The sequence below is a fragment of the Neovison vison genome, chromosome 9 (assembly GCF_020171115.1).
Source record: "Neovison vison isolate M4711 chromosome 9, ASM_NN_V1, whole genome shotgun sequence".
NCBI classification, from domain to species: domain Eukaryota; kingdom Metazoa; phylum Chordata; class Mammalia; order Carnivora; family Mustelidae; genus Neogale; species Neogale vison.
In genome coordinates, this window is record NC_058099.1 from 13,314,808 (window position 1) to 13,338,894 (window position 24,087).

The 24,087-nt window shown below is 37.2% G+C and overlaps 1 protein-coding gene across 9 annotated transcripts in view; it reads right to left on the reverse strand.

Moving 5' to 3' along the window:
* The window catches only part of CNTRL (centriolin), a 90,400-nt gene that overhangs the window by 61,852 nt on the left and 4,461 nt on the right, over positions 1-24,087 (reverse strand). For all 9 annotated transcript variants that reach the window (XM_044265010.1, XM_044265011.1, XM_044265008.1 and 6 more), the window contains exons 2-7: positions 21,397-21,638; positions 14,006-14,136; positions 10,223-10,353; positions 8,690-8,831; positions 5,752-5,938; positions 1,687-1,880 (exon numbers count right to left, since the gene is read on the reverse strand). In XM_044265010.1, coding sequence (XP_044120945.1) covers positions 1,687-1,880; positions 5,752-5,938; positions 8,690-8,831; positions 10,223-10,353; positions 14,006-14,136; positions 21,397-21,607 — 996 coding nt within the window. In that variant the 5' untranslated portion in view covers positions 21,608-21,638. The remainder of the gene's footprint in view (positions 1-1,686; positions 1,881-5,751; positions 5,939-8,689; positions 8,832-10,222; positions 10,354-14,005; positions 14,137-21,396; positions 21,639-24,087) is intronic.

The window sequence follows — 24,087 nt, forward strand, 5'->3', positions numbered from 1 at the left end:
AGAGAACTATCTAGGATTTCATTAGTCATATGAGAAATCAAATTCTCTAAGTTATGCACAGATCAGAAAAAGAATTATTATAAGAAAAAAAAGAGGAGAGTAGCAACAGCTATTTTTTCCTCCAAGGAAAGTAATGTAATTATTTTACAAAATCAGATTCTCTGGGTTGAAAAAGCCTTTTATTCATTTAATCCATCTGCCTAGCAAATGCCTTTTGTCTTTTCTCTAAGCCCTGGTCATATATGCCTGTTTCAGTGACAGCAATCCCATTCCAGAGTTATTACATTTTGTCTCAGGACAGTTATTAGAAATCTCTCTCTCTCTTATTTTTTTAAAAGAGAGAGAGAATGCCTGTGTGCGAGCTTGTGGAGAGGTGGGTTGCTAAGGGAGGAGGGGTCAGAGAAAGAATCCTAAGCAGGCCCCATGCTCGGCCTGGAGCTCCATCTCATGACCTTGAAATCGTGACCTGAGCCAAAATCAAGAGTCAGATGCTCAACTAACAGAGCACCCAGGTGTCCCTAGAAATTCCTCATTGCTAAATGAAAAATTGCTTTGTTATAATTCTATTTGCCATTTGTTAATTTTATCTCAGGAACTTTGGTCCCTCCTCCACGAAACAGACCTTTGACTCTCTGAAGATAACTGTCAGAGCTCGCTAGATCCTCTCTTCTCCAGCTTGAGCACCCCTGTTGCTTTAGCCACTCCTCATAGGGCGTGGTCTCAAGGCCTCTGAAGTTTCTCGGGCTGGACGAGATATATATATATATATATATATATATATGTATGTACACATGTACACATATATGTATGTGTATGTGTGTATATACACTTATGTATGTATGTGTATTATATGTATATTATATACATGTACATACATATATATGTGTGTATATTATATATACTACTATTATATATACTACCTTATAGCATCATACTTGATATACGGTTCTACAGCTTGCTTTTCTCACATAGCAATATGGAGCAGACATACCTCCATATTAGGACATACAGCTCTATCTCATTTTAATAGCAACACAATTATTCTATCAGATGGATATCCACTGAGGGACATTTCAGTTATTTTTCATTATTTTACTAATATAAAAAATACTGTAGTGAATGACCATGTATGTATGTGTATATATACAGATATATGTGTATATATGTAGATATATATACAGTCTTGCTACAATTTCTATAAAATGCATTAGAAATGTATATCATATATAACTATTGTATATTAAATAAGTATATATATATATCTAATATATAGAACATAGGATATATCCCTTTAATAAAATGTATAAAATAAAATTTGGACAATTTTGCCAATTTGCCTTCTAAAAGTTTTTGCCATTGTACAGTCTCACCAACAATGTTGTTAAAAATAAAATATAAACATCTAGGGGCAGTCTGACCAACTCTTCAGTCGGGGGGCTCCACTGTCCTCCTTTATTTTGGATACCGTATTTCACGATTTACTGCAGGCCAGGAGAGTATTCATCCTTTGGGGACCCATGTCACACAGTGCACGGTAAACTACAATTTGTAGAAACTTCTGCACAAATTTCTGTGAAACCACATCTTCCCCATTCTATGATCAAGAAGTTTTGTTTTTAGACCCAAGAAGAAAGAATTCTCTATTTCAAGAGAATATAATCAAAGCAATGTAAAACACAGGCTTACCAATTCATTTTTTGTGTTTAGGTTACTCTCCATCTCCTCATAGCTCTGTTTTTGTAGCCTGGCCTCCTCTTTCAGTGATTTGTTCAATTTATCTTGACTTTTAATTTCCTCAAGGAACCTTGTCTGTTCGCTCCTAAGCTCTTCAATTTCCATTATCTTCTTCTCCAGATCTCTTTCCAGTCTTTCTATCTCATCTGCCAACATAAATTTAAAAATTTATTAATTGTTATATTTTTTACTTGAAGAAAGGTAAGAATACTTCTCAAATAATTGTCTTAGAATAATAAAAGCACAATTCTACTTTGAAAATTATTCGGTATGGTTTTGGGGAAAAAAAGACAATCTTGACCTAGCAAGTGATTTATATCAAAAAGTAAGAAGGCATTATCATCTGGATAACAATTTTAAAAGATAACACATTAGAGGGCACCTGGGTGGCTCAGTCGATTAAGCATCTTGGTTTCAGCTTAGGTCGTGATCTCAGGGTTGTGAGATCTGGCCCAGTATCTGGCTCCACATTCAGTGAGGAGTCTACTTGAAGATTCTCTCCCTCTACATCCACCCCACCACCACCACTCTCTAGCTCTCTCAAATAAATAAATATTTTTTAAAAAAGATAACACTTTACTTCCAAGTATTTCATTCAATTAGGATGTTGATAAATGAGGTTTTCCCCCAGATCTCCTATTTAAAAACTTGCAATATTTTATCTTATCTGATAGTAATTATTACACTTTAAAGGATGCTGCAAGTAGGTTTGCAAAATACTATGATTTTAAAAATCCGGGGAGCCTGGGTGGCTCAGTGGGTTAAGCCGCTGCCTTCAGCTCAGGTCATGATTTCAGGGTCCTGGGATCGAGTCCCGCATCGGGCTCTCTGCTCAGCAGGGAGCCTGCTTCCCCCCCCCCCCCTCCGCCTGCCTCTCTGCCTACTTGTGATTTCTCTCTGTCAAATAAATAAATAAATAAAATCTTAAAAAAAAAAAAAATCCTTCAGAGGCTTCCTACTATGGACAGGAGAGCTTCCAAAACTTACATGAAGAACTTAAAGATATTCATGATTTGGTCCCAAACTCCCTTTCCGGCCTTATTTTTAAGTACACCCAAATGTAGCCTTCCTGAAGTGACTCCACTTCTTGGGATTTGTGATGTCTCTCTTCTTACCTGAAAGCTTTTTTTTTTTTTTTCTTTTTTAAGGTTTTATTTATTTTAGAGAGAGAGAGGGAAGGGCAGAGGGGAAGGGAAAAGGACTGGCAGACTCCCTGCTGAGCACAGAGCCAGTCACGCGGCTCGATCTCACAACCCTAGATCACTACCCGAGCCAAAGCCAAGAGTCGGATGCAGGCTTTTTTTTCAAACCTCTGTCTGGAACTTTCTTCTTCTATCTCCTACTGGCCTATTTTGTAGTCTTCTGGTCTTAGTTTTGAAAAATATTTTGAGAGGCCTGCCCTGACTTTATGCTCTCCACAGGTGAGATGCTTCCCAGAAATGCTCTCAGGTCACCCTGTACTTCTTCTTTTTTTATTTTTTTTAAAAGATTTTATTTATTTATTTGACAGACTGAGATCACAAGTAGGCAGAGAGGTAGGCAGAGAGAGATGAGGAAGCAGGCTCCCCGCCGAGCAGAGAACCTGATGCGAGGCTCAATCCCAGCACCCTGGGATCATGACCTGAGCTGAAGGCAGAGGCTTTAACCCACTGAGCCACCCAGGCATCCCTCACCCTCTCCTTCTGCTGTGCCCTTCGTCACACAATGAGTTATAAAATGTGATCAAATGGCTAGGCATCTGCCTTTCCCACTAAAGCTTTGTAAAAGCAGAAACTGCATCTGTCTGGCTCACTGCTGGATGCCAAGAGCCTTAAAGGCTTCTAATAAATATTCAGAGTCATAAATAATCCTAAGTTAATGAAACATTTCCCCCAAAAGTGTATTTATAAGAACTTTCCTTTGCATTATTTATATTTTTAGGGATTCCAAACATAAACTTTAGGGTAACAAATACTGAGTTGGGGGGATCCAAACTAATAAAAATTTATCATATTTTTCAAGGATTGTATCAAATTGTTTTTGTAAACCAAAGTGGACTAACATCAATTTCAAATGGCTGGACCTACAGACACATTTCCCAATGCTCTAAAGTAGCTATTTCATACTTTCTTCTTTCTCTTCAAATCTCCCATAGTCCTTCCATTTTCTTTCTCAGCTGATGACCTCATTTTCACCGAGAAAAGAGACCCCACCCATAGGAACTTTCTCATTTTCACACCACCAAAGCAACAAAACTTTGCATCTTTGCAGAGATGCACACATCTTTGCTCCCTCCTGAATTAGAGTCCCTCTTATCAAGAGACAATCTTTCCTCTTTATCTCTGATGTCATCTTGTCTTTTCAAGGACCATAAGAATTGAGCCATACTGGTCTCTCCACTCCACCCTCAAATATGCTCTTCCTTTCTCTGGTTACTAGCTTTGAGGTTTACTACATTTGCTTCTGTCCATTTCCTGGTTTGGAAGCTACTGGTGAATTTTTTTTTTTTAACTTAAACTCTTTTAAAAAATCCATTCATTAGGTACTAGGAGAGAGAAATTGTGGGAGGAAATTTCAAACCTTCACCCAAATGTGTCCCTTCCATTCACTCTTGGATCATTTGTTAGAACCACTCCTTAATTGTGTTAATTAAGATAATTATGTATTGCCTATCTAAAGCACTTCTCTAGCCTCATCTTACTTTTTCTTTATTCTCTGCAACATTCAACCTAGCTGACCACTTCCTCTCATGAAATCTTCTTGGGGCTTTTACAACCCACTGTTTCCTGGGTTTCCGCTTACTCAGCCTCTCTTTCTCAGTCTCCTTAGATGGCTCACCTTGCTCTTCTCAACCCGACTGAGGAAGCCAATCAATTCCAGTGAAATTAAAAACCCCTGTTAGGCTGACAGTCACACATTTATAACTCTTTGAAATCCAGGCTCACATTTCTAACCCTCTTCTAGGTTGTCTCACAGACATTCAAACTCACCACTCTACAGTCTCCCTTTTGTATACATAATATCACCAATCCAACCACTTACTCAAGCCAGAAGCCTGGGAATTACCCAATTCATTAGAAAGTATTGCTGATTCTACCTCCAAAACTGATCTATTCCACATCCACCACCTAAATACAGGCCACCAACACTTCTAGCCTAGATTCCCGCAATAGCCTCTGGACAGGTCCCATTATCTCCATTTGTCCTGCTCCAAATCATTCTCCATCCTGCACTAAAAATAATCTTTAAAAAAATATTTTAATTCCAGTATACTTAACATGCAGTGTTACATTAGTTTCAGGTGTACAATATAGTGATTGAATTCTATGCATTACTCAGTGCTCATCAGGCTAAGTTATGTACTCAAGATAATCTTCTTAATAAGTGATCGAGTCCCACTGCTGCCTAAAAATTCTTAATAGTTTCCTACCTCACCTGAATAAAACCCAAGCTACAAGCCCCTGTGTCATCTCTCCCCTCCCCCAGCTCTCTCAACTTTTTCTTGAGTTATCATCCAGTCATACTGAACCTTTACTTCCTTAATTTACCAGCAGCTTTCCAACCTGAAAGTGCAAGCTGATCGTCTCTCTGAATGTCTTTCTTTACATGGCTAATCTTCTCCTACCTATGCTGTCAGCTTATATGTCACTTCTCAGAGAGTCATTTCTTTACACCACCTTTGCCCAAAGGGGGTTCTCTCCTCTGCTACTTTATCTGGGTTTGCGTGCTTTTTGTCTTTATTTTCCATTAAAATACAATCTACATTGAGGCCCATACCATATGTCTTGTTCACCATTGTGTCCTTAGTGCCAGAAATAATGCCTGGTTCACAGTACGTGCTCAATAAATATTTAATCCTTACTGATATTAATGTATAACTGTTGTATAATGATGCTTATGTTAATTTATTTATGGGGTTATTTTCCAAAAAAATTTTAATAGCATTATAAAGCTCATACTTCAATATATTTTTCTGGATAACTTCTGAACATAAATTCCTCCCCCACCCAAATTTAGTTTTTTTAAATGTCACTTTACCTAAACTGAATCTCTCAAAAGCTTCTTGTCTGTCCTGAGTAGTCACCGGCTGACCTTCCAAACTTTCTAATGAGCGAAGGTGAAAAATAGTAAACTGCATGTAATGAGGAAGGGTCACAATTGGATTTTCAAGAAGGATCAGAGATGTCAAATCTTGAAGTGGTTTCAGTTTGCTTACATCTTGGAGCTGAAATGATATATAACATTAGTATTAGTGTAATTTAGTTTTAAAATAATAAAACATACCTAAAGAAAATAATAATCAAGAAAATTGCTACCAATACGGCAAGGAACCTATTCATAGAACCTATTATCCAAAACTAGTGGTGTGAGGGGAGGAATGGAAAGTATTTGAGTATCTATAGTGTATCAGGGCTGTATTAGACATTTTCCATATGCCATTTCATTTATGACTCCTCATAACAATCTATGATAGAAACAACATCTTAATTTTGTAGACAAAGATATTAAGGTTAGAAGAAGTTAAATAACTTCCCCAAAGCTCAGTGCTTACAAATGAACAAAACAGGATTTGAATTCGTCTGTGTAACTTTAAGCCCATTATTTATGCATTATACTGACTGAACACATCAAAAATATAAATAGCTATAAGAAAGATTTTGGAGAATCTTCAAATAACAGTTATAATTGATAGTTAAAAGAAATTAGTAAGGATACAGGATACTCACTTTTTTTTATAAAGATTTTTATTTATTTATTTGACAGAGAGAGACCACAAGTAGGCAGAGAGGCAGGCAGAGAGAGAGAGGAGGAAGCAGGCTCCCCGCTGAGCAGAGAGCCTGATGCGGGACTTGATCCCAGGACCCTGAGATCATGACCTGAGCTGAAGGCAGCGGCTTAACCCACTGAGCCACCCAGGCGCCCCAGGATACTCACATTTTTTAAAAAAGATTTTATTTATTTATTTGTCAGACAGCAATCACAAGTAGGCAGAGAGGCAGGCAGAGGTGTGGGGGGGGAGCAGGCTCCCTGCTGAGCAGAGAGCCCGATGCAGGGCTCTATCCCAGGACCCTGAGATCATGAGCTGAGCTGAAGGCAGAGGCTTAACCCACTGAGCCACCCAGGTGTCCCCAGGATACTCACATTTCTAAAATATTTTTATGTTTATACAAAGAGGAACTTTAAAAGGTTAAGAAATAGGGATGCCTGGGTGGCTCAGTCATTAAGCGTCTGACCTCAGCTCAGGTTATGATCCTAGGGTCCTGGGACGGAGCTCCATATCAGGATCCCTGCTCAGTGGGGAGTCTGTCTCTCCCTCTCTCACTCCCCCTATTTGCATTCCCTCTCTCGCTATCTCTCTATCAAAAAAATAAAATCTTTTAAGAAATAAGTAAAAATAAAAGGTTGAGAAATACTACTCCTAATACCCCATATAAATAAATCTCTCACAAGTGAATGCATATCACTCTTACTGATGCCAATGTCAAATATAAACTGGGATGAGAAAGTCATGAAAAATTAGAAATGATTAATAAATATTTTTGAATGATTTTCCTGTTAAATAAATTAGTTGACACTGAGTACTACCTAACAATCGACTACTTGGAGGAACATTTACAGTAAATTTTAGATTCACAGCTACCTCTTTGCATCACAGCATACACCTCAAGAGCTCCAAGGTCATGCTATGCCACATGGTATAGGGTTTGGGCTCTGAGGCTCTTGGACTGTTGCAGTGAAATGGTACAGAGTCACCTTACCAGACCTTTATAAAGATGAAATAAGAAAGCATAGACATTGCAACCTGCACAGTAATTAAACAAATGTTGTTCATCATTATTGGCTTCACTGGTGAAGGTTTAAGGAGATATTTAGTGTTTTAAAGTTTTTAAAACGTTTTCACATCTACCATTTTATGAGCCCCATAACACCCTCGCAAAGAAGGCAGGATAGGGTTTATTTTCTCCAATTTAAACAATGTGTTTTGGAGAGATAAAGGGCTTTTCCAAGGTCACAGAAGGCAGGTCTAAACCCATATTAGAAAGCACATCTTTTACTCTCTTCTCTATGGCTGATGTTCTTTAAGTATGGTTTTTTTCAATTTTAATATAGATTAAGTAAATTAATGTTTTTATTTAACAAATACTTATTAAACACCTAATATATAAATGTTAGGAGAAAATAATAAATTATACTCCAAAGGAAAGCATACGCGATTACTAGATTATGCAAGCCATGATAACAAAGTTGCTCCATAATAAAAGAGCTAGGGATTAAACCTGATACTGACAATAACTCTTAAAACACCTGACACTATAATTAAGCTTAATTCATAGGTTTGAAAAAAAAAAAAAACAAATAAAAAAATAACTCGGTTTCTGGCATTCAGTGACCTGGACTCTGGCACAAGTTGTGTGACTTGGGTAAGAGACCTAACCTGAAAATGGGCAAAAGACGGTACTACCTAACTGATAGTATTAAAAAAATAATCCCTTTACTGCCTCCCTAAGTAAAGTTTTCTGAGGCTCAAATGAAATGATAGATGCAAAAATCCTAAGAGATCAACTCTCAGTTACCATGGAACCAGGCAAAACCAGAAATCCCTACATTTAATTACCCTAGAGTCCTAGGTTATGCCTAAATTTGATGTCTGGTCAAAGGACCAAGAAACTTCAAAGAAGAAATCTCTCTTGGGAAAAAAAAAAAGATTTTATTTATTTATTTGACACAGAGAGAGAGAGAGAGCATAAGCAGGGTGAGCGGCAGAGGGAGAGGAAGATAGCAGCTCCCCACTGAGCAGAGAACTCAATGTGGGGCTTGATCCTAGGATCAAGACCTGGGCCGAAGACAGATGCTTAACTGACCGAGCCAACCAAGTGTCCCAAGAAATCTCACTTTTCAAAAACTTATATTTTAATATTTTTTCAACAAGTCTAAAAATTTGGAAAAAAAATTCTTGCTACTTTGAATAACTTACCGATGATATCTTGTTGCCTTTCAGATTGAGGACTCGCAAAGATTTTAACTTCTTCCCTAACCATACTGGGATATGTTCAATTTCATTTCCTGCAAGGTTTAGCTTTTGCAGATTATACATATTTTCTATGCCTTCAATTTTGCTGGAAACCAAAGGATAAAATCAAATTTAGCAAATACAATGATAGAGTTCCTCAACTGTTTGCTTAAGAATAATAGCCTTGGTTTTTATGTGGGGTTACTTTCGTAATTATAATTTGTTAACCTTTTTTATAAATGAGAACCAAACAAAAATGGCTAAACAGAAATTGACCAGAACAGCTAAGCTGCCAACTTTTCATTACTGGGTCTAGGAATCCTACCTATCTTACTATCAGACTTTAGGATCCCACAACACAGAAAAGGAGAGTCTATCCATGGCATTACCACTACGCACAAGGAGCAGTACTAGTGGACAGCCAGGGGAGAACTGAACCACTCAACGGTACACTTTCCTATGTTGTACACAGCCCTGTACAAGAGATATCCTTAATTATTACCCTAAGTCATCACCAAAAGATTAGCTATGACACAGCAGGGTATGTCTGCCATTTTGAACTGATGGACTCTCTAGAACACTATATTTATGAACATAAATATTTTAGTTAGAATATTTAAATCAATAAAACATTTATCATTCATATTGATGGATTTTCACTGATAAGATATTTTCCCAACTTAATTGATTACAATTTAATTGTCATTTTAAGTCCCTGGTAAATTTTCTATGGACAAATATTTCCAAACTTCTTTATTTTTATTTTACTGAAATTATTTTTATCAGGATTAATTTTTTATACAAATTTCACATTAAGGATTTGATTTCGTTTTTTCCCCTCTTTCATTTTCTGCCATATTAGAGCTTCTGCCACTGTTAGTGGTTTTGTTTTGTTGGCTACGATATCTTCCAAGTCTAAGGTGGGGGGAAGTATACATGTATAAAGATTTTTAATATTTGATAATTGCATAATTTTGTTTTTAGTAAGTGTTCTATGTGTGGTTTTTGCTACTGTCAGTTTTATTATGTTTATTTCTCAAGTAATACATATTATGAAATGGAAGCATAACTGAGTGTATTATAGCAATAAACAAAGAACATCAGGATAAACACATAGGATCAAAATACATTGAAATATCTTTAAGATCAAAATGACAGGGTTAAAACACTGCTTCATGTCAACTTTCTTAATGGAATAAAGCAGTGAGTGGATCAAAGACTCTATCTGTGAAAAGTTCCTGTCAAAATGGAATTAAAATAAAACTCGGTGTTCGTGTATCTCCTTCTTTGATAATGCTAGAAAGATATTATATTGTACTTCAGCAGTGCCAAAACATGAAAGCAGTTATCACATGTGAAGGGCTAGACTAGCACTGAATGAGGATCCAAGTGCCTGCTGTTTCAAAGAACTCTTGCAATTCAGTAATGTGGGCAACATCGACTTACCTCTTCAACAAAGACACCACTGCAATGCTACCTAAAGAAGCACTTACTTACCAGATTTTGTTATATGATAAGTTGAGTTCACGTAATTTTGACAGCTTGTCCAATTTCTCAATCTTCCCTATTAGATTATAGCTGAGATTCAGTACTTCAAGTTTAACGCATTTTTCCAAATTTTCGATATACTAATTGGAAACAAATGAATAAATACTTTATACGACAGGCGCCTTAACATAAAGTACATGTATGTATGTGCATCAGGGGCTGTTTTGATCAGTCACCGGAGAATAATAAATGCTTCCTGCTCTCCTGGACAATCCCTTGCTACAGCTTCCTTCACCCAGGAATAGAAGCTCTCCTCACCCCTCAGTGGACAACACTTCCTATGTATCAATAAAATCAAGATGATCCAACAAGTCTACGTCAACTTTTCTAAGCCTCTCCCACCTCTCCTTGAAGTTGAGCTAGGTACTCATCCTCTTGTGCAACCTCATCTACCTTCTCCCTCCACGGTCTTGCATCTTTAATCTCTTTCACTCCTGGACCTTCCCCCTCAAGTATAAAACATCACTATTTCATGGATACCCGTCATACTTACTACATACCACATGTACCACTGGGCAATGGATACCAGTGAGCTAGACCACGTTCTCACAAGAGTTGTGTACATTTGCTCCTTCTGCCTTTCATTTATTCTATTGGGAAGGCAAAATATCTTATGCTTTTACCATGTATTCAAATAGCTCTCCCCAAGATGGTCATCCACACACCCATTCCACAAATATTTATCAAACATGGATTATGCACCAGGGCTGTTCTAGGTACTAGAAATACACTGGTGAGTAAGGAGACCAAGGTTCTTGCTTTCATTCACAGAGAAAGCCCCTACATAAACATTTCAACTGAAGTGTACTAACAAGAAAATAAAGATAACGTGATGGGGCAGCATGCAAGGCACCAAGGTGGCAGATTTGTCTGCTGTGTTCACTGCATAGGCATAAACGCCTGGCACGCACGCAGTGGGCACTGAATAAATATTTGTTGTTGAGAAGAATGAAAGAGTCATGGAGAAGGTAGCTAATGGCAACTGGGTGGTAAAAGAAGGCCTCACAGAGGAAGTACACTGAACTAAGGCCTTAATAACAAGAAACCAGCTGTGTGAATATCTCACAGGCAGAGTAGAAAAATACAAAGGCCCTAAAAGACGGAATTTGGTTGGTTTGAGAAATAGAAGGGCTTTTTAACTGCCAAATCCAAATGGCTTTTTTTTTCTGAATCATGTCTTTTAAAAAAAAAATTTTTTTTTAAATTATCATGTTCATTTAGCCAGTAGAGTACATCATTAGTTTTTTTTTTAAACACTTTTTTTTTAAAAGATTTTATTTATTTATTTGACAGAGAGAAATCACAAGTAGGCAGAGAGGCAGGCAGAGAGAGAGGGGGAAGCAGGCTCCCTGCTGAGCAGAGAGCCCGATGCGGGACTCGATCCCAGGACTCTGAGATCATGACCTGAGCCGAAGGCAGCGGCTTAACCCACTGAGCCACCCAGGCGCCCCCATCATTAGTTTTTGATGTAGTATTCAAGTGACTTCTAAGTATTCATCCTATTTAATGATTCTGTGACATTTTATATCATCCATTCCTGCTTGAAATTCTCCCTCCTTGGCCTCCATTAATCATACTCTTAGATCTTCTGTTCTAATAGCCCCTTCAGACTTCTCCTGTGGGTGCTTTCTCTCTCTCTCTCTGACTCCCCTTCACTATTTCTCCTCTTAATCCCAGGCATTCCTCTAGGAAGCTCTAAGTTCCCAGAGATCAGAAACTAAGCTTATTTACCTGTATAACCTATTCCCACAGCCTAACATAATGCCTGGCATATAATAACCATTCGGTAAATATTTACTACTTTGATTTCATTTTTGCAACTTGTAAACTCCAGAATGTCTCCTTTTTCCTTTTTAATTACACAAGACATAAATATATTCTAATAAAAATTTCAAATGAAACGTAAGAAGCCCTCTTCATGAAGAACCCATTGATCAAAATCCCATTGATCAAAGGTAACCATTGTTAAGAGGCTGACATATAAACATCTGTATCTTTCTATTCATTTACATCCATATAAACACATATAGAAAAACAGAATTTTTAGACCTTACTATACAAAATGTTTTAGAATTTTTTTCATTAAGTGCGCTGCAGACATTGTCCCACATTAATACATAGAGCTCTAACTTATTTTTTAAAGAAACTTAATAGTACCTCATGGTCTACAGAACCATAATTTATTTAACCAGTTCCCTATTGATAGAAATTTGGTTATTTCCATTTTTTTTCTATTTTAAATAATGCTTAATAAACATGACTACATAGGGGCGCCTGGGTGGCTCAGTGGGTTAAACCTCTGCCTTTGGCTCAGGTCATGATCTCAGAGTGCTGGGATCGAGCCCTGCATCGGGCTCTCTGCTCAGCGGGGAGCCTGCTTCCCCCTCTCTCTGTGCCTACCTCTCTGCCTACATGTGATCTCTCTCTCTCCCTGTCAAATAAGTTAATAAAAATCTTTTTAAAAATGACTATATAGATACTTCTGGATACCTGTGCATGTAATATTGGTAGAAGAGACATCAAGGAATAGAACTGCTGGGTTAGTAAGTATAAATTCAGTAAAGTATAAACTCAATTGCTGAATCAAATAAGCAGACTTGAAATTTGGATAAATACTATCAAACTGTCTTTCTAAAATGCAGGAGCTTTGTGTAGTCCCACTAAGACAATATGATAATACTCACTTCCCACATCTTTCTGAACACTGAAATAATCCTTTTAATTCTTGTCCGTTGACATACAAGAATGAAAATCTTATCAAACAATTGTTTTCCTATTTTTTGATATTAATAAAGTCAAACATATTTTCATATTATTTTTAGCCATTTATAATACTTTTGTGAATGCCTTGTTCATATCCTTGGCACATTTTCCACTGAGTTGTCTCTCTTACTGAATTGTATAAGCTCTTTATATTATATGGGTATTGTTATATATGTTGAAAACACTCCCTGAGAGTTTAACTTTTTAAAAGATATCTTTCATTAAACACTTTAATCTTTATGTACACTAAATCTGCCAATATTTTTCTTTGTGGCATTAAGGTTGGTGCTTGCTTAAAGGGCTTTCCCAACTCTAAGATTCTAACATATACACTCCTATATTCCTTCCTAATACTTCTATAAGCATTTTTGTGGGTTTTGTTCTGGTTTCATTAAATCTTCAACCTTCTGGAATTAATTTTTGTGACTAACGTAGTAGACATCTAAGTTTATATGTTTTCCAATTAAAAAGTTTAAGTTGTCTTTTACAATGTGTTCATGTTGTACAGTTTACAAATAAAGTAATAAACACTCCAGAGCAGGGATCAGCAAATTTTTTATCAAAAAAGCCACATAGTAAATATTTTTGGTTTTATGGGCCATAAGGTCTTTTTGACAACTATTTACCCCTGCTACTGTACTGCAAAAACAGCCACAGACAATGTGTATACAAATGAGTGTGACTGTGTTCCAATAAAATTTTATTTACAAAAATAGGTGGCAGGCCTGATTTGGCCTATAAGTTATAGTTTGCCAACCATTCTCTAGAAAGAATACAGTAATGTATAGAATAATAAGAGCTTATGAATGTGAAGATGTCATACTTATGATACAGAACTTTCACTGGAAACAATACAAGGTCTGCTACAAATTAGGTGACATTAGGATGAAATGATACTATAAATCTAATAAAATCTTTTAATTTTTAGTTTTAAAACAGAAAACTTTTTAAAAAATGCTGGTAACCTACCCTAAATTTCTTGCCACCATCTTTAGCAAGTGAAAGGTTCAGAGACTTCACCAAAGCCAAATTGTCCTGTTTAGTAAGTTTTTTAACAAGGGCCTCTGTAATATATCGAACTCCTGCATGTGAATCAGCTTCTGAAATGACAGAAATAGATCATCATCAGTAGAACAGGACATCTCTGAAAAACAAATTATTTTGATGTTATATAACCAAAAAAAAATTTTTAAGCCATACAAATATAAAAAGAGCTGGTTAGTTCTAATAACTGCAATGTTTTAATAATATTTTACTTTATATAGCATTATAATAATTGCATACATCTACAGTAGTGTCAGTAAGTTATGCTTCACAAACATTAGTTCTGTGCCAAGCTTGTACTATATACTTTACACTTACAATTTAATTTGTACATTTAAAATAAAAATTACACAAAAAACTACTGGACCACGAGGGGAGAATTTGAGAGATAACTGATACCATAAGATAAAATAATATTAGAATAACTGGGATTCCAGAAGAAGAAGAAAGCGAGAAGGGGGAAGAAGGTATATTGGAGCAAATTATAGTAGAGAATTTCCCTAATATAGCAAAGAGAACAAGCATTAAAATCCAGGAGGCACAGAGAACCCACCTCAAAATCAATAAAAATAGGTCCACACCGCATCATCCAATAGCAAAACTTACAAGTCTTAGTGACAAAGAGAAAATCCTAAAAGCAGCTCGGGAAAAGAAGTCTGTAACATACAATGGTAAAAATATTATTTTGGCAGCAGACTTATCCACAGAGACCTGGCAGGCCAGAAAGAACTGGCATGATATATTCAGAGAACTAAATGAGAAAAACATGCACCCAAGAATACTATATCTAGCTAGGCTATCATTGAAAATAGAAGGAGAGATAAAAACCTTCCAGGACAAACAAAAACTAAAAGAATTTGTAAACACCAAACCAGCCTACAGTAAATACTGAAAATACCCTCAGGAAATCTCTCTCTCTAAGAAGAGAGAGCCTAAAAGTAGTAGACCAGAAAGGAACAGAGACAATATACAGTAACAGTCACCTTATGGGCAATACAGTGGCACTAAATTCATATCTTTCAATAGTTACTCTGAATGTAAATGGGCTAAATGCCCCAACCAAAAGACAAAGGGTATCAGAATGGATAAAAAAAAAAAATCCATCAATATGCTGTCTATAAGAAACTCATTTTAGACCCAAAGACACCTCCAGATTTAAAGTGAGGGGGTGGAAAATAATTTACCATGCTAATGGATGTCAAAAGAAAGCTGGGCTGGCAATCCTTATATCAGATAAATTAGATTTTAAGCTAAAGACCATAATAAGAGATGAGGAGGGACACTGTATCATATGCAAAGGGTCTGTCCACAAGAAGATCTAACAATTTTAAATATCTATGCCCCTAACATGGGAGCAGCCAACTATATAAACCAATTAATAACAAAATCAAAGAAACACATCGATAATAATATAATAATAGTAGAGAACTTTAACACCCCCCTCACTAAAATGGACAGATCATCCAAGCAAAAGATCAATAAGGAAATAAAGGCCTTCAATGACACACTGGACCAGATGGACAGCACAGATATATTCAGAATATCCCATCCCAAAGCAACAGAATACACATTCTTCTCTAGTGCAAATGGAACATTCTCCAGAATAGATCACATCCTGGGTCACAAATCAGGTCTCAACTGGTACCAAAAGACTGGGATCATTCCCTGCATATTTTCAGACCATAACACTCTGAAGCTAAAACTCAATCACAAGAGGAAAGTTGGAAAGAAGTCAAATACATAGAGGCTAAAGAGCATCCTACTAAAGAATGAATGGCTCAGTCCAGGAAATTAAAGAAGAATTGAAAAAATTCATGGAAACAAATGATAATGAAAACACAACTGTTCAAAATCTGTGGGACACAGCAAAGGCAGTCCTGAGAGAAAAGTATATAGCGATACAAGCCTTTCATAAGAAATAAGAAAGGTCTCAAATACACAAACCTAACTCTACACCTAAAGGAGCTGGAGAAAGAACAGCAAAGAAAGCCTAAACCCAGCAGCAGAGAGAAATAATAAAGGTCAGAACAGAAATCAATGAAATAGAACCAAAAGAACAGAACAACAAAACCAGGAGCTGGTGTTTTAAAGAATTAATAAGGTTGATAAGCCCCTGGCCAGACTTATCAAAAGGAAAAGAGAAAGGACCCAAATAAATAAAATCATGAATGAAAGAGGAGAGATCACAACCAACACCAAAGAAATACAAACAATTTTAAGAACATATTATGAGCAACTCTATGCCAGCAAATTTGACAATCTGCAAGAAATGGATGCATTCCTAGAGACGTATAAACTACCACAACTGAACCAGGAAGAAACAGAAAACCTGAATAGACCAATAACTAGTAAGGAGATTGAAGCAGTCATCAAAAATCTCCCAACAAATAAGAGCCCAGGGCCAGACGGCTTCCCAGGGGAATTCTACCAAACAGTTAAAGAACAATTAATATCTTATAACCTGAAATTGTTCCAAAAAACAGAAATGGAAGGAAAATTTCCAAACTCATTTTATGAGGCCAGTATTACCTTGATCCCAAAAACAGACAAAAACCCCATCAAAAAAGAGAATTACAGACCAATAACCTTGATGAATACAGTTGCAAAAATTCTCACCAAAATACTAGCCAATAGGATCCAACAGTACATTAAAAGGATTATTCACCAAGACCAAGTGGGACTTATTCCAGGGCTGCAAGGTTGGTTCAACATCCACAAATCAATCAATGTAATACATAAATTAATAAAAGAAAGAACAAGAACCATATGATACTCTCAGTAGATGCTGAAAAAGCATTTGACAAAGTACAGAATCCTTTCTTGATGAAAACTCTTCAAAGTGTAGGGATAGAGGGTACCTACCTCAATATCATCAAAGCCATCTATGAAAAACCCACAGCAAATATCATTCTCAATGTAGAGAAACTGAGAGCTTTTCCGCTAAGGTCAGGAACATGGCAGGGATGTCCATTATCACCACTGCTATTCAACATAGTACTAAAAGTCCCAGCCTCAGCAATCAGACAACAAAAAGAAATTAAAGGCATCCAAATTGGCAAAGAAGAGGTCAAACTATCACTCTTTGCAGATGATATGATACTTTATGTGGAAAACCCAAAAGACTCCACTCCAAATCTGCTAGAACTTGTACAGGAATTCAGTAAAGTGTCAGGATATAAAATCAATGCACAGAAATCAGTTGCGTTTCTATATACCCACAACAAGACAGAAGAAAGAGAAATTAAGGAGTAAATCCCATTTACAATTGCACCCAAAATCTTAAGATACCTAGGAATAAACCTAACCAGAGAGGCAAAGAATCTGCACTCAAAAAACTATAAAGTACTCATGAAAGAAATTGAGGAAGACAAAAAGAAATGGAAAAACATTCCATGCTTGTGGATTGGAAGGACAAACATTGTGAAAATGTCTATGCTACCTAAAGCAATCTATATGTTTAATGCAATCCCTATCAAAATACTACCACTTTTTTTTTCAAAGAAATGGAACAAATAATCTTAAAATTTATATGGAACCAGAAAAGACCTTGAAAATTCAGAGGAATGTTGAAAAGGAAAGCCAAGGTTGATGGCATCACAATTCCAGACTTCAAGCTCTATTACAAAGCTGTCATCCTTAAGACAGTATGGTACTGGCACAAAAACAGACACATAGATCAATGGAACAGAATAGAGAGCCCAGAAAATAGACCCTCAACTCTATGGTCAACTAATCTTTGACAAAGCAGGAAATACTGTCCAATGGAAAAAAGACAGTCTCTTCACCAAATGGTGTTGGGAAAATTGGACAGCCACATGCAGAAAAATGAAACTGGACCATTTCCTTACACCACACACAAAAATAGACTCAACATGGAAAAGACCTCAATGTGAGACAGGAATCCATCAAAATCTTTGAGGAGAACACAGGTAGCAATCTCTTCAACCTCAGCCAGAGCAACTTCTTCCTAGAAACATCGCCAAAGGCAAGGGAAGCAAGGGCAAAAATGAAATACTGGGACTTCATCAGGATCAAAAGCTTTTGTACAGCAAAGGAAATAGTCAACAAAACCAAAAGACAACTGACAGAATGGGAGATGATATTTGCAAAGGACATATCAGATAAACGGCTAGTATCCAAAATCTATAAAGAACTTATCAAACTCAACACCCAAAGAACAAATAATCCAATCAAGAAATGGGCAGAGGACATGAACAGACATTTCGGCAAAGAAGACATCCAGACGGCCAACAGACACATGAAAAAGTGCTCCACATCACTCAGCATCAGGAAAATACAAATCAAAACCACAATGAGATACCACCTCACACTAGTCAGAATGGCTAAAATTAACAAGTCAGGGAATGACAGGTGCTGGAGAGGATGTGGAGAAAGGGGAACCCTCCTACACTGTTGGTGGGAATGTAAGCTGGTGCAGCCACTCTGGAAAACAGCATGGGTTCCTCAAAAAGTTGAAATTAGAGCTACCCTACAACCCAGCAATCAAACTACTGGGTATTTACCCTAAAGATACAAATGTAGTGATCCAAAGGGGTGCATGCACCCAAATGTTTATAGCAGCAATTTCCACAATAGCCAAACTATGGAAAAAGCCTAGTTGTCCATTGACAGATGAATGGATAAGAAGATGTGGTATATTTATATAATGAAATATTATGCAGCCATCAAAAGAAATGAAATCTTGCCATTTACAATGACGTGAATAGAACTAGAGGGTATTATGCTGAGCGAAATAAGTCAATCAGAGAAAGACAATTATCATATGATCTCCCTGATATGAGGAATTTTTTTTTTTTAAGATTTTATTTATTTATTTGACAGAGAGAAATCACAAGTAGACAGAGAGGCAGGCAGAGAGAGAGAGAGGGAAGCAGGCTCCCTGCTGAGCAGAGAGCCCGATGCGGGACTCGATCCCAGGACTCTGAGATCATGACCTGAGCCGAAGGCAGCGGCTTAACCCACTGAGCCACCCAGGCGCCCTGATATGAGGAATTTGGGAGGCAAAGTGGGGGGTTTGGGGGTAGAGAAGGAAAAAATAAAACAAGATGGGATCGGGAGGGAGAAAAACCATTAGAGACTCTTAATCTCACAAAACAAACTGAGGGTTGCTGGGGGGAGGGGAGTATGGAGAGGGTGGTTGGGTTACGGACATTGGGGAGGGTATGTGCTATGGCAAGTGCTGTGAAGTGTGTAAACCTGACGATTCACATATGTGTACCCCTGGGGCAAATAATACATTATATGTTAATAAAAAAAATTAAAATAAATAAATAACCATGTATTGAGCATATATTTTTTTAAAAATAAAAAAATAAAAATTATTATTTCCATTTTTTCAAAAAAGATTTTATTTATTCATTTGACAGAGATCACAAGTAGGCAGAGAGAGAGAGAGGTGGAAGCAGGCTACCTGCCGAGCAGAGAGCCCAATGTGGGGCTCGATCCCAGGACCCTGGGATCATGACCTGAGCCAAAGGTGGAGGCTTTAACCCACTGAGCCACCCAGGCGCCTCTATTTCTATTTAATTTTAAAAATTATAATAGTTTGCTCAAGATCTTGTATCTAATGATGTGGAAGTCCAGGACTTGAACCCAGGCAGAAGAATCCAAAATTCATACTTTTAATCATATGCAGCATTGAAGTTTTAGTGATATATTTTTTTTCTTAGAGAAGGAGAGAGAGAGAAAGAGAGAGAGGTAGAGAGAGAGAAGGGGTGCAGAAGGAAAGGGACAGAGAGAATCTTAAGCAAACTCCACACCCAGAGAAGAGCCCAAAACAGGGCTGGATCTCAGAGCCCTGAGATCATGACCTAAGCCAAAAATCAAGAGTGGGATGCTTAACCAACTAAGTCACCCAGGTGCCCCTAGTGTTTTGCTTTTGCTGTTTTTTAAAATAGTTATCCATTTTTTACAGTGCTAAATTACCTAGTTTTTTTGTTTGTTTGTTTTATTTTGTTTTAATAAACTGTCACTAATCTGCTTCTTTGGGTTTTTTGTTTTTTTTTTTAATTCCAATCTAAACTTCAGAAACACCAGAATTCTTAAAAATCCTTTTTTTTTTTTTTTAAATGGTGAGAATCTCAAATTTGTTGCTCTTTTAAACAGAGAATAACCCAAAGTAGTAACTTCATGGACAGCACACCCTATCCTAAGCCTGGACATTGCTGTCAAATCTTCTTAAAGCCGTCTTACATTTTCAAAAGCAGCTTTAAAAAGAAAATTCTTTCTTTAGGAGTCAGAAAAAATTAATGCTGCATTCAGATCCAGGCTGTATGACAAAGTTTCCCTATGATTATTTACAATAAGTTAATATTACATTTATTTTGGTTCAAAATTATGTTTTTTTCCCTTAATTTGGGCTGTTCTAGGAAAGAAAATGACTAATATTCTAAAATATTAATCAAACTAGAGTCAACTGTGTACCAACTGACAGCAAGTGTATAGTTTAAACTCAATCACTGATCAAGTTTAGTAATCAAAACTAACAGAGAAATAGCTGTGATTTCATTAGCAAAGAAATCACATAGTTTTCATTCACATTCAGTTACTTTAAATAGTCTTTTAGAAAAAAATAATGTATTTCTGAAAACAGATTCCCACAAGAATAGACTGCTTTTATGAAAAAAATAAAAACAAAACCTTGGAGAAACATATACATGTCCCTTATGGGGACATGATAAACAGTTTGCCAATAAGCAGATTGGAACAACCCAAGAGTAGATCACATTTTTGTACTGAATTAACGCACTTCACTCTGAAGTCAACAGATATGCTTTTCTTCTAACCAAGGATGATGGCTAATTTGGCATACGAGCTTTAAGATACTCTCCCACCATAGGAAATAAAGCTTCCTCTTTCGGGAAACTTCCCTCTCCTAAACCTTTTGGACAGCTTCACTCTCACCCAGAGGCCTCCATCCTCCACTGTCCCTATACGCTTTTCTGTCGGTATAGGTATATGACAATAGGTCATGTTAGTACAAAGATATATATTTCACTTGGACCAAAAATGTAAGTTCAGTGATTTTCCATCTCTACTCTAGAATACGGGTTCAAATTCTTAGATTAAAAAACATTACCTTTGGGATACCTGGATGGCTCAGTTTGTTAAGCAACTGCCTTCGGCTCAGGTCATGATCCTGGAGTCCCAAGATCAAGTCCCACATGGGCTCCCTGCTCGGTGAGGAGTCTGTTTCTCCCTCTGACCTGTCTCCTCTCATGTTCTCTCTCTCTCTCTCTTTCAAATAAATAAATAAATGAATAAATCTTTAAAAAATCAAAAAAGAAAAACATTACCTTTATGGTCTTGGTAGTCTGAAAGCACCGTGTTTTCATCTGTAATCTCAACTTGCTCATTCCATTGTCCTCCAAAATGAAGAGTCTCAGATCCACTTAAAGGTGAAAGTGACCTAGATCTCATACTGGACATAAGGGATGGTGTACTAGGAGAGTGAGGTGATGGTGGCATCTTTGCATTGGAAAACTTTCGCTGAGAACCTTTCTTCATGGCAAGAATAAAGCCAGGTGTCCATCAAAACCTGTAAGAGTTTTCAGCATATTTAACAAGGTCAATTTTTTAGAGCTCTCAAAACTATTATCTACTTCTAGAATTTTTTTTACATTCTGCACCTAAAGTGGGACTTGAACTCATGACCCCGAGATGAAGAGTCACACATTCTACCAATTAAGCCAGTCAAGTACCCTTATTTCTTGAGTTCTGAAGATGACAAACTTATAAACTCAGAGGCTACAGATGCTAGGACCCATACTACTCCCAAGCTGATGGAAGCAGACACTGCTTCAAACACTGCTGATCACATTGCCAGAGGGAAAGAGACCTCCAGAGGCTCTTGTACTGACACATGCTCCAGCCAGAAGTCTTCCCTATCTTTCTCTTCTCTACTGGACCAAACTAATCACAGTATCCCTCATACCCAAAATGGGTCCTAGAATGTAGGCAGCTGGAAATGTTTGACAACCAGCAGTATTTAATACTGACAACTACTCTCTCCTTCCTGATAGAGTTCCTTCTTTCATTTCTGGGACACCATATTCTCCTGGTATCCCCTTACCTTTGTGGCCACTCCTCAGCTTCCTTTGCTCACTCACAGTCCTGTATCCAATCTTCAAATATCAGAACTCCTTAAGTCTCTTTGACTCTCTCTGCAATCTCACTTTAGATGATCTAATACACACCCATGGCTCCCAATGTCACCTGTATATTGATGTTTATATCTGCAATCCAACCTCTCTCTGAGTTCCAGACTCCTGTTCCCAGCTGTCTACTTGATATTTCATTGCCATCCTACACTTAACACGTCCAAACTGAATTTATCACTCCACCCATTCCTTCCATATAGAACAACACATGAATCGTAAGTGCACAGCTCCATGAACTGTCATACAGTGAACCACCAGTATCCAGATCAAGAAACAGAATATTACCAGAACCCCAGAAGCCACTTTGTACCCCCTTCCAATCATTAGCCAACAAACATGGGTAATTACTAACCTGATTTCCAATACGAGAGATTTTTTTTTAACTATTTAAGATTTTTATTTTTAAGTATTTCTACATCCAACATGGGGCTCGAACTCACAACTCTGAGATCAAGAGTCACATGCTCTTCTGATTGAGCCAGCCAGGCACTCTATAATCTATTTTTGAACTACATGTAAATGAAATCATAGAATAGTTTTTATATCTGTTTCCTCTGTTAAATATTTGGTTTCCGATAATCATTCATATTTGTCTCATGCTATTAGAAGAACATCTGATTGCTTCAAACCCATGTGCCTACTATTGCTTGTCCACAAAATCAATTTTGTTGAAGTTCAGGTCTTCCAGAAGGAATGAAAGCACTTATTAGGAAAGGAATCTTAGTCAAATCCCTTTACTTTTCAAAAGAAAATTAAAGCCCAGAATGGTAAATGACAAGGCGAGACACTATAGTAATGGTGAGAATCAGTTCTCCTCTCAAACTAATTTGTAAGTCAAATCATGTAACTAATCTAGTAGAATGTAAGTTCTATGAAAGTAGGCATATTGTTCACTGATTTATTCCAGGCCTAGGGCAGAACTTAGCAGAAAGTAGATAATTAATTTTATCTAATGGAGTACTCTGAAGAACTGATAAAAGGCTAAAACTTATTTAGTACCTCAACAAAAGGATATCTTCTTGTGCTGTATTAGTCCTCAACACCAAGAGTCCTAATGCACAACGTCAGGTTTATGCAAAAAATATCTTCATGATATAAAATTACTTTTGTAAGTATAACCATTGCAAAAATCATAAGTTTGACAAAATTTAGACAAAAAAATCTTATTAAATGGGATAGGTCTTCAGCAAGGCTGTACTAACAATGATCTTATTTTTGCTCAATATCTATAATCTCCCCAACTCTCCCGTCTTAAAATGTGAAGACAAAACACAAATTAAGTTTTAGAAAAGTTGGGGCACCCAGATGGCTCAGTCAGTTGACGGTCTACCTTTGGCTCAGGTCATGATCCCAGGGTCCTAGGATTAAGTACCGCATTGGGCTCCCTGCTCAGCAGGAGTTTGCTTCTCCCCTTCCCTCTGCCTCTTACCCCACTTGTGCTCTCTCTTGTGCTTACTCTCTCTCTCTCTCAAATGAATAAATAAAATCTTCAACTTTTTAAAAAGATTTTTATTTATTTATTTGACAGAAATCATGAGTAGGCAGAGAGGCAGGCGGGGGGGCGGGGAGCAGATTCCCCACCGAGCAGAGATCCCAATGTGGGGCTTGATCCCAGGACTCCGAGGTCACGATCCAAGCTGAAGGCAAAGGCCCAACCTACTGAGCCACCCAGGCGCCCCCCAAAATCTTTAACTTTCAGAGAAGTTTTCAGTTCAAAGATTTTGGGCAGCTCCAATGTTAATGCTATATAAATTGGAATTAGAATGAGGTATTATAATGGTTTGATGTGTGAACACCTTCACAAGTACATAGGTATTGTTATACAGG